At 40.8% G+C, this 15,627-nt stretch overlaps 2 protein-coding genes across 15 annotated transcripts in view; one reads left to right on the top strand and one right to left on the bottom strand.

Moving 5' to 3' along the window:
- The window catches only part of LOC105484866 (6-phosphofructo-2-kinase/fructose-2,6-biphosphatase 2), a 45,655-nt gene that overhangs the window by 6,843 nt on the left and 23,185 nt on the right, over positions 1-15,627 (top strand). For 9 of the 14 annotated variants that reach the window (XR_989255.3, XR_011613423.1, XR_011613424.1 and 6 more), the window contains exons 1-2: positions 12,550-12,694; positions 14,032-14,133. Coding sequence is in view for 10 of the 14 variants with exons in the window: in XM_011746931.3 (XP_011745233.1) it covers positions 14,049-14,133 (85 nt within the window). In the remaining 4 variants the exon portion in view is untranslated. The other 5 variants (XM_071079496.1, XM_071079500.1, XM_071079504.1 and 2 more) reach the window with 5 other exon arrangements.
- Positions 7,942-10,384, bottom strand: LOC105484867 (YOD1 deubiquitinase). Its single transcript, XM_011746934.2, has 2 exons — positions 10,042-10,384; positions 7,942-9,070 (listed from the first exon to the last, which is right to left on the bottom strand). Exons 1-2 carry the CDS (start codon positions 10,382-10,384, stop codon positions 8,367-8,369), a joined length of 1,047 nt encoding a protein of 348 aa, XP_011745236.2. The 3' UTR covers positions 7,942-8,366.

A 15,627-nucleotide genomic window follows, 5' to 3' on the forward strand; every position in this document is an offset into this window, starting at 1 on the left:
ATGAGGAAATCATAAAAGTTTCAGTGAGCTTAGGGGAATATGTTTGTGCCTTGTTTTCATCTGGTAAACATCCTCAAAATTTATAAACAAAATAGAGACAAAGATAATCCAAGTCAAAACAAAATAGAAAATATATTTGAAATGCCTGCTTTTCTGTTCTTGAATGTCTCATTCAGGCTTAGAGATGTAAGATAAGCATAGATACTTACCCATCCAGTAATTATACACTTTGCCAAATACGTAAGTCCTGCTTTGTAGCCTTCGCCACATAACTAAGAGCACAAGTCACTCTTTTTCTAAGCTCTAATGGAATGGTAAAGAGGACAGAAAAAAAGTTTTTCTTTTTGTAGTTATAACTAGCATTTAAAACGCTTTTTTTTTTTTTCTGAGATGGAATCTCGCTCTGTTGCCCAGGCTGGAGTGCAGTGGGGCGATCTCGGCTCATTGCAAGCTCCGCCTCCTGGGTGCACGCCATTCTCCTGCCTCAGTCTCCCGAGTAGCTGGGACTACAGGCACCCGCCACAACACCCGGCTAATTTTTTGTATTTTTAGTAGAGATGGGGTTTCACCGTATTAGCCAGGATGGTCTCGATCTCCTGACCTTGTGATCCACCTGCCTTGGCCTTCCAAAGAACTGGGATTACAGGCGTGAGACACTGCACCTGGCCAGATATATATTTTTTTAAATTATACTTTAAGTTCTGGGATACATGTGCAGAATGTGCAATTTTGTTACATAGGTATACATGTGCCATGGTGGTTTGCTGCACCTATCAACCCGTCATCTACATTAGTTATTTCTCCTAATGCTATCCCTCCCCTTACACCCCACCCCCTGACAGGCCCCGGTGTGTGATGTTCCCCTTCCTGTGCCCATATGTTCTCATTGTTCAACTCCCAATTATGAGTGAGAACACATGGTGTTTGGTTTTCTGTTCTTGTGTTAGTTTGCTGAGAATGATGGTTTCCAGCTTCATCCATGTCCCTGCAAAGGACATGAACTCATTCTTTTTTATGGCTGCATAGTATTCCATGGTGTACATGTGCCACATTTCTTTATCCAATCTATCATTGATGGGCATTTGGGTTGGTTCCAAGTCTTTGCTATTGTGAATAGTGCTGCAATAAACATGTGTGCATGTGTCTTTATAGTAGAATGATTTAAATCCTTTTGGTATATACCCAGTAATGGGATTGTTGGTCAAATGGTATTTCTAGTTCTAGATCCTTGAAGAATCGCCACACTGTATTCCACAATTGTTGAACTAGTTTACACTCCCACCAACAGTGTAAAACATCCCTATTTCCCCACATTCTCCCCAACATCTGTAAAACAGATTTTTTTTTTTTAAGATGATAGGGACCTAATGACTTCTAGCACTATTTCTCATTATGCAAAAGACTACCTCCATTACTATTTTTTTAATATTATAGCTTCCCTTTTCATTCTTGTTAGGTTTTCAACGTAAGTTTATTTTGCAACAATATCCATCCTTTTTTAGTCTGAGTTCTTTCCTCTAGGACCTCAGAGAATAAATCTAATTCATCTTTTATACATTTCCCAAAATTTGAAGTTAGCTATCATGTCAATCTCTTTTTCTTCCCCCCTCATTTCGTCAGCCTCCACGATGGCCATCAAACCTGTTTTTCACCACATTTTACAGGTAAAACCCACATCCAAACCTCCAATGCAACATGACCAACATTAAGACTATTGCGGTTGGGCACGGTGGCTCACACCTGTAATTCCAGCACTTTGGGAGGCCGAGGCGGGTGGTTCACGAGGTCAGGAGATCAAGACCATCCTGGCTAACATGGTGAAACCCCATCTCTACTAAAAATACAAAAAATTAGCTGGGTGTGGTGGCGGGCGCCTGTAGTCCCAGCGACTTGGGAGGCTGAGGCTGGAAAATGGTGTGAACCCAGGAGGTGGAGCTTGCAGTGAGCCGAGATTGCCCCACAGCACTCTAGTCTGGGCGACACAGCAACACTCTGTCTCAAAAAAAAAAAAAAAAAAAAAAAAAAAGACTATTGCTTCCTTTTCCTGCTCTTTCAAGTACTAAGATGTAGCTATTTTTGCAACCTAAGCCATAGCACTCTATTGGGATCAGAATTAGAATTAAGTACCATTGCTACATCTTTTGTCAAAACAACTATAAAGCCAGGTTTTCCCTCATGCTGAATTCACATAATGGATTGTTTAGAACTCAAGGGCAGGACTTCACATTTAGGAATATTCAATGTTAGGCGATTTTGGCTTGTTGAGATTTTTGAATTGTCATTCATTGTTCTATAAGTCTTCTCTGGCTTTACATTATCTGTAAATTTAATGACTATAAGTGGTTAGTGAAAATGAATTGCATGAGGCTAAGGACATAAAACTGGTATAAGCCATAAGAGATCTCTTGCAAGTTGATTAAAGGTTCATTTAAACAACCATAGTGATAGGCACGATTCCAAAACTTTTTTTTTTTTTTTAAATCATGCATTAGTATCGCCTGGGGGCTTATTAAAATTGATTGTTGGGTCTCACCAATTTCTGATTTCCTTCTGAGCATTTGCATTTCTAACAAGTTCCCAGGTAATGTGATGACCAACTTTGAGAAGTATTGCTTTATGGGCACAATTAATTATTCAATAAGCTTCCATCACACAACCCAAGCAATTCTTTATGAACCTTGTAATGTGAGGTTTGGCTTGACTTATTCTTATGTTGGATGTATGCTGACCCCCAGAGATATATTTTATGCTGCTGTACAATTTGATTAGATATTATTAGTTCCACTTCCTTAATTTTTAAGCTTTCAATGTGAAAGAATGGGTAAGTAGTTTCGTTTAGGTAGGGAACCTGAACTCTGGCCAATTCTAATAGCCACAGTGTTGCTTCAAATACATGTTTAAATGTTGACACTACCAAAGATGAAATAAACCCTACCATAGTGATGTTGCTATTTTCAAACAGATTAAGTTCACAAAGATTGCAGTCTATTATAAAAGAAATATTAAGCCTTTCCACATTGACAATTTGTCAGCAACAAATATTGAATTACAACTTGCAGCATTTGATTTAGAAAAAAATTTAGTCAATGAATGGGAATTTCAAATGCCTTTCGGCGTTAAGGAGAAATACCTTAGTTTCTCCTATCTCATTCACTGAGTCTGCCTAAATGGTGATATTAGGCAGATTTTGGTAAAGATGCGGTAAGCTTTTGATAACATGTATATTGAGTAAAATAGCTGTTCACTGGCCCTCTGCCCTGATCCCAAAATAAACTCAAAACAACGTTTTCACTTCATTTATTCCTTTGAAACAAGTCACTTAATACAGCATTTAGATATTCAAAGTCATACACCTCATAAATAAAATCAATGCATCTTAATGACAATGGCAAAATCACGTAAGAGTTGTAGAAAATGAAGTTAGACATCTTCCAGGTAGCAGCAGTGCATTACTTCAAAAAATGCTGGCAAATAGGCAAAACATTTTTAAAACAAGAAAACACTGTCCATCTTAAGAAAAAATATTTTCTTATGCTGTTTTGCCCATCCCTATTTTTTCAAGTCATATTCTAAAGCTCTAATTTGACAGTCTTGTGGTTTTATTTTTGCATCAGGAACCTGTCTCTACTGAATTAATACAGAAATTATAGGAATATTGTTGTTCTCTAACCCTTTTCACAAGCTATTCATATTCATTCTGTAATTAGGCTGAATTTAAATTTTTTTCAAGGAAAAATACTACTCTGCTAAGTACATATTTCCTGTAAACAGCTGGAGTCCTGAATGGCACCAATGTGACTGGAAAACTGATAAAAATTAGGTCCCCTGGTCCTTTAGGTAACTTACGGGCTAATTACATAGCCTATACCAGTTTATAAAGTAGACTCGTAATCACAGTAGAAATTCTGAGCCTAAGATTATCCTTTCTGTTTACCTACAACTTAATCAAATTATATCTTCACTATTCCTAAACTCCTGTATGTTGGTTAGTACTTTTAAAAACATAAGTATAAAAGGGCATCATGGCAAAATGCTTATAATTCATGGTTTCATACTTTAATGACAAGCTTTTTCACCTATGGCCATGCTATATTCTATGATAAGAAATGGGGAAGGGTTGAGTTGACACAAAGGCATTGCTTTAAAAATGTTTGGAAAAGCATAATTCATGACTAGGAATGCATCTATTTGACAATGTCTTCTTTTTCAGTGGTACTTTGTCCTCTTGGCCCTTTTCTCCCTTCACTCTACCATGAGGGGGTTACCAACCTCCTTTAAATGTATGTGAATCAAGACCTAAATCAGCACCCTACAATTCAACATCAATAATAATTTTAAGTCAAATATTCAAAGCACTGTAAGCAAAATGCTAATTTTGAGAAAAATAAACACTCTCCCACACCAGGGACATTTAATATTCTTTTTATGTTGAATGACATGTGCTGAAATACTGTAACACTTCATAACAAAACTAGCTTATTCAAATCGAGTGTTTCACTTTGGACTTAAAATGATGTCACTTGTATATGACACTTTTAAGGCTTCTGACTCAAAAATCAGTTTCCTTAAAATAAGTCTGCTTGGAAACAAACAAGTTTTAAGGATCAAATCTTTTAGAAATTATCAGTCATCTTTGCACTACAAGGACAATTTTGAATACTGCATTGTACAATGAATACAAGATATTCACATTATAATAACATTTTTAATGCTAGAGCACAGACCATGCTCCTAATAGTTACTGAAATTGAGTTCTACTGTTATCAAAACACCAGAATGCTGTGCCATTAGATACACTCTATACTGATGGCAATCTTTGATTAAGAAGAGCTGATGGATAGTAGCTCAAGAATTGTACTTTAATGTCCTTAATTAGATCCCTAGAGGGCCAACATGTAAACTTTTATTCCATATTTTTGTTAAAGTGCTGCAAACAAATTAAATGTGTCTTAACACATGAAAGAACGTAATTCTTAGTATGTTTAGGAAGGTCACCTGATTCGTCAAAAAAAAAAAAAAAAAATCGCTGTTGCTTAATCTTGCATACTTCCCATTCCATTTTTTTTCAAAAAGATGTAAGAAAACTATGTTTAGCTTAGGGCAACTTGCAACACCCACGTTTTAATCCCTACACAGAAGGAATAAACTGGAGAAGCAAGTTAGGCATGGGCATTTGGGGCCACAGACAAATTAGATAGATAATATAATGTTAGTTAATTCCTGATTATTATTTTGCTGGGACTTCATGGAATAATCAAGTGGCATGACTACATTAGTTGTTAAAAACAGGGTCAAACTGACCAGCAGTCAAGCTTCAAGGGTACTACCTGACTATGCTAATTTCATGGGAAACAATGAAGAAATCAACCACAAACCATTAGCAAAAGATGTAACACACTAATATCTTCGCTTGGCTAACACATCACAAAATTTCCAGGTATATTCAATTTTCGCTTCTGAAATCACTTTACTCAGGAGTGAATCTTCATAGCACTACACCTGACCTTTAATCCAAAGAAGAGTAAAAGAAAGGAAGAAGGGTGGGGTGGGAAAGTGAGGTCTTTATTCACTTTGCCACTGATATAAACTGTCCTCATTTTAATTAAAAAAAAAAAAAACCTCCCCTATGGCAGGCAAAAATTGAATGAATAGGAAGAAGGATTTCACTCTGCTCTAGTACAAAACTTAAAGACATTTAATCCTCCTGAAAGTTGTAAGTCCACAGATTTTCAAAATTCCCAAGATGAGAATTTACTCCCTTTAATAACTAATTTCAAGAGTTTAATAAGCACAGTAAAAAATGAAAAAACAAACAACAACAACAACAACAAAAAACCCCTGTAAATTCTGTGAGGCTTTAAAGCTTGAGTTTAGAATGAGGAAAGGTTTAGGTTTTTAATGCTCAATAACTAAATCAGATGGTCCGCAAATAAAGCTTCATCTTGAATTTTCCATGATCAGAACACTAAAGTACTAGTGCTAAATTTCAGCAGATTAAAGTCATTTTTGAAAGGAATTTGACAGAGTATCTGTGTCCAACTGGTAAATGGACAACCTACATGACAGATAAAATAGAATGAAATAAGATCCCCTGAATAAATACTTGACACTTAATATGTAAACAAAGCACTTACAATGAAGGGGTTTAATTTTCCTTTCCATTTGTTAAATTTACCCACTGTAGAAAATATATACTGAATTTTAAAGTGACAGAAACTTATGTTGGAACATATCAAAACATACAACAGAAACATATCAAAACATGCCTGGCACAGTATAAATTACTCAATAAATATTTGTTGCATGAATAAACTTCTACATCTAAAGCTGCAGTAAGCAAATGTCAACTTTGTCTCCTGAAGTAGCAAAGAAAGGAAGGTAAGCATTCTGACTAACGATGCATAAAGCTCAATTTGATAATTGTTATCTAGTGGTATATTCTTAATTTACAGTTTTAAATTTAATATTTTCTGGGAGAAATAAAAAAGATACAAAAAAGATACAAAATAAAAAAGATACAAGTATCATCTGGTCTAGATGATACTCTCATCTAGACCAGATGAGAGTCAGGTGTGGAGAGGAGATTTTCAATCCTATTAATTTGAACATATTATGATTGCCAAACATTAAGTATCATAAGTTTATCAGTGCTATTTTTAAGGCTCAGTAAAATAGAAAACTAAACACTTTTAAGTTATACTGATCATAACAGCTTATATTGTCTAAAATAACTATGCACACAAAAGGTACTCAAGAAATGTCATCTGACAATTTCAAACATACTTTGTGAATTGTCCCTTAAAAGTACTTTTCTCCTATATTGTTCAAATGTTCCTTAATTTTATATGGCCACCTTCACCAAGTGGAAGTGCTAAAAGTAAATGTTAATTTTAAAACATTTGCTAGGAAGATATGCTGAAAAAGATCCAAGTGCTTTAAAGTATACCACTGAATTTCTAAGTGAGATACTTAATAAAAAATGAGACCAAAATAACAAAACTTCACAACATTAAGCCTCTTCACATTATATGAGATAATACATAACAAATTATAATTTAGCATCCCTGATCAGAATAATTAAGAGGTAGAAAACTTTATCTGGAAGATCTTGTAGTGAAGCTAAGTTTTAGAGGGTGTGCCTTGCGGATTAGTCCACGAAGCAAATGGCTACACATCTAGTATTAGGAAGAAGCAGAATTCTGAGAAAGCTGCATAAGGCAAGGATTTACAATTTTTCCTATTTTGGAAGTGAAACAAATTCATTCAACAGTATTACTCCAATTACTTTAAAACTTCAAAAATCAAAGTAACAGATTGCAGACAAGCAAAGTGCTAATTTGCAGAAATGTGAAATTATTTAAAATAACTTTAGTGGAGGGATAAGGCTAGCACAAAAGCAAACACTGTTTAGGTGTGCAAAAAATCTTACAAAAACCAACCCAAAGCAGAGCATTATTACTTGAAAAAAATTTTTTGGAGGAAGTGCTCTTAACAAAAAGCTGAGAAAATTAAATCCCCCCAGACAAATCTTTATGCAAATGAAGAAAAAACTGAGGACTCAAATTTCAAGGAATTTCCAATTTAAAAAAATACCCTGCTTAACTTTAAAATGTTATCCAATGTGACAAAGAGCAGTACATGAATTGCATTAAAACACGAGGCCAACGGTCTTTTAAAGCTTCAGAAAGCTGCTCAGGCACCTTTTCCCTCATACATTCTACTTTTTATACACTAGAGATCTTAAACAGGGCACAATCAGTTCCTGTTTTGTGATAACATTCTCAAGGATGAGACTCATCCCTGTAAAGATTGCTTGTGATGTACTTATCAGTGGTTAAGCACACATTTATAAAGTGTACCAAATTGCAATATAAAATCAGTTTGGACAATTCTGAGTATCTTCATTTGATGAATCAATTCATAATTTAGAAACTTAACTGATTCAGAGTTTTTAAAAAGACTCGGTTACTGGAGACACTGTGGTAAATGTCCAGTGGACTCACAGGAGGCCTTCCACATTACCCAAAATGTGATGCTTTCTTCTACAAGTTAAAGCTGCTGGGTGCTAGTTTATAATACTCAATCTCAATCTTCAGGTCAGTGTCAGTAGGTGGCAAGGATCACCTATTCTGTCACTCCAGCAGAAAGAGGCATGTATGTACAGTTTACCACTGTAGACACACATCTGTAAACTTGCACACTAATTTTAATCTTAACAAGGAATTTCAGTGTCTTAGTGGTTTTAAGTCAAAAGGATGGTTCAAGCATTGTGTCCTTTGTTCTTTAGGGTTATGACAGCTTATTGGAAAACCCAGAGCCTTCTGGATCTGTGAGGTAGTAGACTTCAACCCTCATTCATGCATAGATCACACTTCTCCAAAGTTGGTATGGCCTGTCTCCTTGGCATGTTCCCTTGCTTCTGCTTGTCCAGTTAATCCTTTCTGACATACCATGCATCTCAGGGTGAAGCGGTTGACATCAGTAAACTGTCTCCTTCTTCTAGCTTCATCTGCTAATTCCAGTGCTTGTACAAGAACAATATCATCATTAGAGGAGAAAATGGTCAGAGGAGGTGTATCTGGATCAGGGAAGTTACGTTGAAGTGGATCATAGTGGATGCCATCATAAATAAGCAGAACCCTTTTAGTATATCCTGCATCTTCCCCAAAACGATCAATTCTTACTGTCTGTGTATCCACTACACATATTTCACATTGGTAAAACTTGGACAAAATCGATATCTCTATTGCTCCTCCCCAAGTGTCATCCCTTTTGATCCAGTCACAGTACTCTTGATTTGTTTTTCCCAGTATTGCCTCACTATAGAAGTCCGGATCGCTTGCTACAATTTGTGCTATGAGGCGTCTCATCTCAGGGGCACAAGCTGGATTCAAGACTCCTCCTTCGACGACATAGTACACACTGGTAAAGAGGCAAGAATTGTCTGCTGGGACCACGGTTCTGGTAAGCACAGGCAAAGTTTCCCTGACGTAACTAGAAGCACCACGTTTAGTAAATGCAGGTGAACTTTTGGGCCTGGTTTGGTCTTCTTCAACGATCAGCATGTCACCTGTTAAAAATAAAACAAATCCCGATCTGCAGAGAAATTATAGAAGAAACCGAGTGTTCACTAGCCAAGTCTGTAAATTACAAACTGAAGGAGTTAAAGCATAAACTGGGGTTACTAAAGAGAAGACAGCTTTGCAAATAAGTTACCAGTAACAATCTTTGTTCACTGAATTTTCATAAAGATGAAAAAAGAACAAAGAACAAAGACACTTCAGGTTGCATCCCAATTTAGTGAAGGGGTCTGGAGTAAACAACTTTAAGCTTACCTAAAAAGATACATTTCAAAAAGAAAATTTCCTTTCCTTATACAGTATTTTACAGAAGGTGCTCACTACAGAGTAGGCCGCTAGGGGGGTCTCCTTCTCTGGGAACTTATCTATTCTTGAGTGTTCACAGCGTCCTTGATACAGCAACTGAAAGCTTTTAATTATAAACACTGATGTTCAAGTTTTGATATGGCACAAAAATAACTGCTACTGGTTAGAAATTGAAAGGGCTTTCAGTGGGTGTTTAAAAGCTGACTCGAAAATGAGTATGCCTGTCAAACGAAGTATCTATGAAGGAGATTGCAAAAATGAACCAAGAAAAAAAAAATTCTGCATCCTTGAGATCTCATCGATGATACAGGGGAAAAGAGACATAAGGACAGAGAAAATAGGCCCTACTTCTTCATATTTTTGTGGACGCCGACGGAAAACAAAATGGGATAGTTTCAAAGCCGAGCAGAAAGCGGATTGGGGAAGGGGGACTTCAAGCCTTTGGGTTCCCTTTCAACCCTGTGTCAAGACAAGGAGTTGCTAGACACTTGCCCCGGCCCCCGTCAGAGTTCTCTGTTCTTTGATCTATCCTCGCCCCTGGCCTCAAAGTCCCCCGCCGACCCACAGCCACCTTGCCTTGACTAGTGTTCTGTTCTCTCTCACGCCCCTCTCCGTCCTCCCGGGACTTTCCCTGGCCCCTGCCCTGATTCCTTACCAGATTGGATGGGCAAGTCTTCCAGAATGGTATCCCCATTGCTGAGATCCAGGCACTCGGGAGGGTATCCGACAAGGATTCGCTGGCCGCCGGGGGCGATCCCGGTGATGGCGGCAATTTGGCTCTGGAGTTCCCGCACCCGGGTCCGGCTGGACAGCCCCTGCAAAACATGGGTGCCGTCCTTGGCCTTGCAGCGGAGCCGCCACATCGTGTCGGTCCGGCTGCCCACAGGCCAGACACCCGCGGGACCAGCTTTGGTCCCGGCAGCCGGTTGAGCGATGCCGCCGGGGCAACCAGGCGCCGGGTGGACTCCAAAATGGCGACCTTTAGCGGGGCCAAACATCGCGAGAAGTTGCGGGTTGTTACAGTTCTCGCGACGCTTCGGCGCGGCTTCTGCCTTAAGCGCGAACTCTTTTAAAGTGACAACTGATTTTTCCCCCACCCTCAGAACGAAGATGTAAACCTCCGTATTCCTAAAGGACAACGGGTCTTGCTACTTGTAGAGCGAGTGAGGTGCCCTCCGCGTCGGTAGCATATATGCTTAAGAAAAGAGGGCGGGGGAAGGAGTTCCTTAATGAAGCTCTGGAGCTTGGAATGTGACCTTGCACTTAGTGAGGTCGGAAATTATTAAATTGGGGCTTCCACGCTACACCCAGACTACATTAGGAGAAACAGAATCATAGTTCACAACGCAAACGAATGCCAGGAATGGTCACTGAGTCAAAGGACCAGTCAAAAACAATTATACTTGTGACTAGACTCGTGGCTGCATTAAACATTGACTCATTGAGGTTCCAGGGGCCAAAGGACTGGCCTTTCTGCCTCCCTGGGACTGCTTGAAAACGTCTATTTGCCACATCAGAAAGCACAGTATGAGGTCAGCATCTGGGCCCAGGGCAGCTGCCTCATTCAGGTGGTGGCAGTGTAAGGAGGAGTCATGTAGTGCGTGTCATCAGATTCCAGTTCAGTTCCTGGGCATGCAAATATGAAGACTTCATTCCTGCCTTCATTGTAACAAGTATTGATTGCAGTTGGGAGACAGGGTGGGGTGTGAGACACACAGCCACTGAATTTCAAAGCAACGTGATAATGCTAGATTATGTGTACCTTTTCAACCGTGTGTGCCTAGCACCCAGGACTGTGAATCGCAAATAAAAAATGTTCAACAAATACTTGCTGAAAGAATAAAGACAGAGTTGTATAGACATAGAGAGGGCAACTAGAGCACTCTGGGAGTTGTAAAAAGTCTCAAAGAGGAGATAACTGTTTGAACTTTTGGAAGAATGAGTTTAATTCCCAGGCGAAGGAGGAATAAAGACATCCCTGAATTTATATGTCTATTTTCCAAGAAATCTATACTCATTGTTCTTTATCCAGCCGGTATCCAGACAGCAAGTCCCACTTGTCTAGAGTGTGTTTATCAAGCATCAAACGGGCCCGCTGGGGCAACTATGAAAAGTGTAGTTCACTTGGTCCAAACTCACCTCCACTGTAAAAGACTTTGCTTCTGAATAAATGATATGTAATGTTTCTATCTTTTCACATCTTTCATGACTCAATTTTTTTCTGCTGGTGCAATTTTCCTCCTTGGTTCTTCAAGACACTACAACAGATGATACAGCCTGAGTTGGGAGGTAGGTAGGAGGGAAGGTAGGAGCGGTTAGAAGTCCACTGGGGTGGCCGGGCGCGGTGGCTCACACCTGTAATCCCAGCACTTTGGGAGGCCGAGGCGGGTGAATCACCCGAGGTCAGAAGTTCGAGACCAGCCTCATCAATATGGAGAAATCCTGTCTCTACTAAAAATACAAAATTAGGGGGGCGTAGTGGCGCATGCCTGTAATCCTAGATACTCGGAGGCTGGAGAATCGCTTGAACCCGGGAGGCAAAGGTTGCGGTGAGCCAAGATCGTGCCATTTCTCTCCAGCCTGGGCAACAAGAGCAAAACTCCATCTCAAAAAAAGAAAAAAAAAATTCCACTGGGGTGTATGGGTGGGTCCAGGGAAGCTTCTGGTTCAACGATGAGAGTGGTTGAGTTTCTTAGGTTACAGCGTCTGACCTGTGGAACGGGGTATGTATACACCCTAAGGCATAATTAGCTCAAGTGTTGTGGTAGTTTATTCTAGCAAAAACATCTTTAAAGCTTACGTTCCCTTTTATGGATCTAATGAGGTTCTGTTGGGATTCAGTAATGAGAGCGTTAATCTTTGCAGCATTTTCTCATCACTCAAAGGGCACACCCCCTCTCAAGGCGCCTACTGAATAGTCCACTCTCGCGAGAGTCAGAAAAAAGCCAGGCTTTTTATTAACCCCTCCCCCAGCCCTATTAGTTACCAAGCAACAATGCCACCAGGCTCCGCGGCACTGGGAAACTCGGGTGCTTGTGATCTCTCTGGTTCCCACTTACACCAGCCTTCCCGAGCCCGCGTAGGCTATTGCGACCCGGCCCCGCCCCCTGGGCCCTGCAGGCGCCCGATTGGTGGATGATTCTCTCCAGGTGAGGACCTACGCGCGAGGGGGCGGGGCCAGACGGGCTCACATGATTTGCCGGCTACTGTAGCGCCGGCCCCGGCCACAAGCTGTCGGCTCGGTTCGGTAGTGTTACAGGGGAGGCGCCGGGGCCAAGGCAGGGAGGGATCTTAGGAGAGATCGTAGGGTGAGCCACAGTTGCGCAGCGCCGGGTGGGGTCTAGCGGGGCGGGATGCCGGGGCTGCGTGCCCCTGGATGAAGTGCGGGGCGAGGTACTACTGGTCGCCCGGCATGGCAGGGAGCGCGGACATTCTGGGACCGGGAGCCAGAGCCGGTGTTTGGGTTGGAGGATTTGTGTGGTCAGTGAAGGAATCGTGTAAGGCTCTTGAAGGCGCAGGACCTTCCGTCCTCACCAGCCCCCTGTTGTCTGAATTGGGGGCATGAGCTCAGGGCTTTCCCACTCCAGTTCGAATCAGGGCTTACCCCTCTTCCCGAGGTGACCTTGGGGAAGTCATTTACCACCTCAGCTCTCCGGTGTTCTTTAGACTGAGCCCGGGAGGTAACTAGGGAGAGGGTGCGGAGCAGGGCTTGAGAATGCACCAGAGGAGAAATGAGTGACGTGCTAGCTAGGGCTGTCTTGAGGTCCAGTTACTGTTTTTCCTTCAGGGAATATGTTGGAGATTTTCCCACGTCCCTCACTTTTTTTCTTTTCTTTCTTTTTCATTTTTCCTTTTTTTTTTTTTTTTTGACGGAGTCTGGCTCTGTCGCTAGGCTGGAGTGCAGTGGCGCGACCTTGGCTAACTGCAACTTCCGCCTCCCGGGTTCAAGCGATTCTTCTGCCTCAGCCTCCTGAGTAGCTGGGACTACAGGCGCGCACCACCACGCCCAGCTAATTTTTGTATTTTTAGTAGAAACGAGGTTTTACCATGTTGGCCAGGATGGTCTCTATCTCTTGACCTCGTGATCCGCCCGCCTCAGCCTACGAAAGTATTGGGATTACAGGAGTGAGCCACCGTGCCCGGCCCCACATTTTTCGAAACAGCCCTACCATTAGATTGGAGTTACTTTCTTGGTAATGAACTTGGTCTATTCATAACCCACCCCACCCCAACTGCTGCCACTACTCTGCCCAGATTCTTAAAACTAGAATCTGAGGTCATGAAACCTTGAGCAGGCCACTTAATCCGATGAATCTCAAATTTTCAATCTGTAAAAGGAGGAGAAGAAATAATGGTAGCAAAATCTGTCTAATTACAAGATTATTGGAAGGACTGAAGAAGATAACGTTTGTAAATGTAGACTCGTAAGTCAGCAGATAAATGTAAGGTTCTAGCGCTACTCTTTTTATAGGTGAGGAAACAGGGCTAGAGAAGTAGCTGCTAATTGGGAGAAACAAGACTGAACTTGACTCTTGGCCCAGGGTGCTTTTACTTATACCACACGGATCCAATGCACTGAGTTTTCTTTTAAGTTATGTCTTCCTTCTTCCCCTTCCCTTTTTTACATTCTACTTCTCTCTTTCAGACATCTGAAGAGCTGCCATGTCTGGGGCATCTGTCTCAGAACAGAACAACAACAGCTATGAAACTAAAACCCCAAATCTTCGAATGTCAGAGAAGAAATGTTGTGAGTTCTGGCAGAGAGGAGGGACTGCTCTCTCTCAGCATTTTATCTTGGGAATATAGTTATAATCCTAGACTCTACTGCTTGGTGGGAGTGATAAATAATTCTTTGACATGGAAATTTAATACAAAGTCTCCAGGGTGGAATGTCCTGTCTAAAACAAGTAGACTTAGCGAAATGTCTGTTCTTGGGGCTAGACTACTGGTGTAGTCCAGCAGTTTCTTACTGCTTTCTTTAACTGAATCTCTGTCTCCTGGGACATTTGCACACTGGCTTGCTGATGGAAGTTAGAACAAACATTATTGTACACACAATGAGTAAGACACAGTTGCAGGTGCAGGAATTACTTAGAGCTGGTAATGTTACCAGCTTTATCTGTTGGGCTAAATTTTGGGAGAGTGCTGCTCATTGTAGAAATTACAGATGGGAGCCAGTGCTGTTTGGCTTCATTCTTTCAGGCCTCAGGGGAATGAGCCCTGACACTTGGCTTCTCACAGTGTCTTGGGCATCTTACTTTCTCACAGGTTTAGGCTTTGTACTTTGTAAACTATTTTCCCTGTAGGTTCATTTTTTTTGAGGATAGCTTTCACCTGAGCATTTCCATGCTTGTCTTTTAGATAGAGACAGCAGGAGGGTTTGCGAGGAGATGAAGCATCATTTCCTGTCCCCATGCATCTGTATTTCTAAGCGTCATTATAGGCTGCATAGCTCCCCAAAAGGTCTGGGACTCTGTTCCCCATATATTTTGGGGAACTTCAAGGAATGCTAACTCTTGCCTCTGCTTCTGGATGGCACTTTTCCTGTGGAATCCTGTCAGTTCTTCTCACATCAGTGGAGATACATATATATATATGTATATATAACCATTAGTCAAGTCAGTTATATATATGTCAGCAGGTGGAAACAGTCGACCAGCATGAGACCAGGAATCATCTCATGTTCAAAGCTTTTCCCAGAGCCTCGACCTTGATGTCATGCCCTTGTCACTTTTTTGATTGACAATGATAATCTCTCTTCACCTAGCACCCATGGAGCCTGCTGGACAGAAGCAGCTGGCTGGACATGATACTGGGGTTGGCAGAGTTAGGGTCTACAATTAGGGTCTCTTTTCTCTGCCAGGTCAAGAAGCCAGGTGCTAAGGGCAGAATACCCCATGAGAAATAACTAGTATAGCATGATGTTTGAGTGTAGCCTCTGGAGTCAGACTGCCTGAGTTTGAATCCTGGGTTTATGACTTCTTAGCTCTTAAACAAGTTGCTTATCCTCTCCATGCCTCAGTTTACTCCTTTTAAAAGTGGAGATACTGACAATATCTCCCCCAAAAGTGATGTGAGGATTAAATGACTAAATGTAGGAAGGCACTCAGAAGAGTGTTGAGCATATAGCCAATGTGTGCTATTTTTCACAGGTGACTCAATCTGCCTGTTGTATTTATTCCTGAAATGTTTATATTGAATCATACTCAAATGCTGTATTGGAAGCTCACTATTTAAAAGA

Source organism: Macaca nemestrina, chromosome 1 (genome assembly GCF_043159975.1).
Source record: "Macaca nemestrina isolate mMacNem1 chromosome 1, mMacNem.hap1, whole genome shotgun sequence".
In the NCBI taxonomy this organism is placed as follows: Eukaryota; Metazoa; Chordata; class Mammalia; order Primates; family Cercopithecidae; genus Macaca; species Macaca nemestrina.

Coding starts and splice junctions, on each gene's coding strand:
- LOC105484867 (XM_011746934.2), bottom strand. CDS start 10,384: ATGTTTGGCCCCGCTAAAGGTCGCCATTTTGGAGTCCACCCGGCGCCT. Junction 9,071..10,041: donor AGACTTGCCCATCCAATCTG/GTAAGGAATCAG, acceptor TATTTTTAACAG/GTGACATGCTGATCGTTGAA.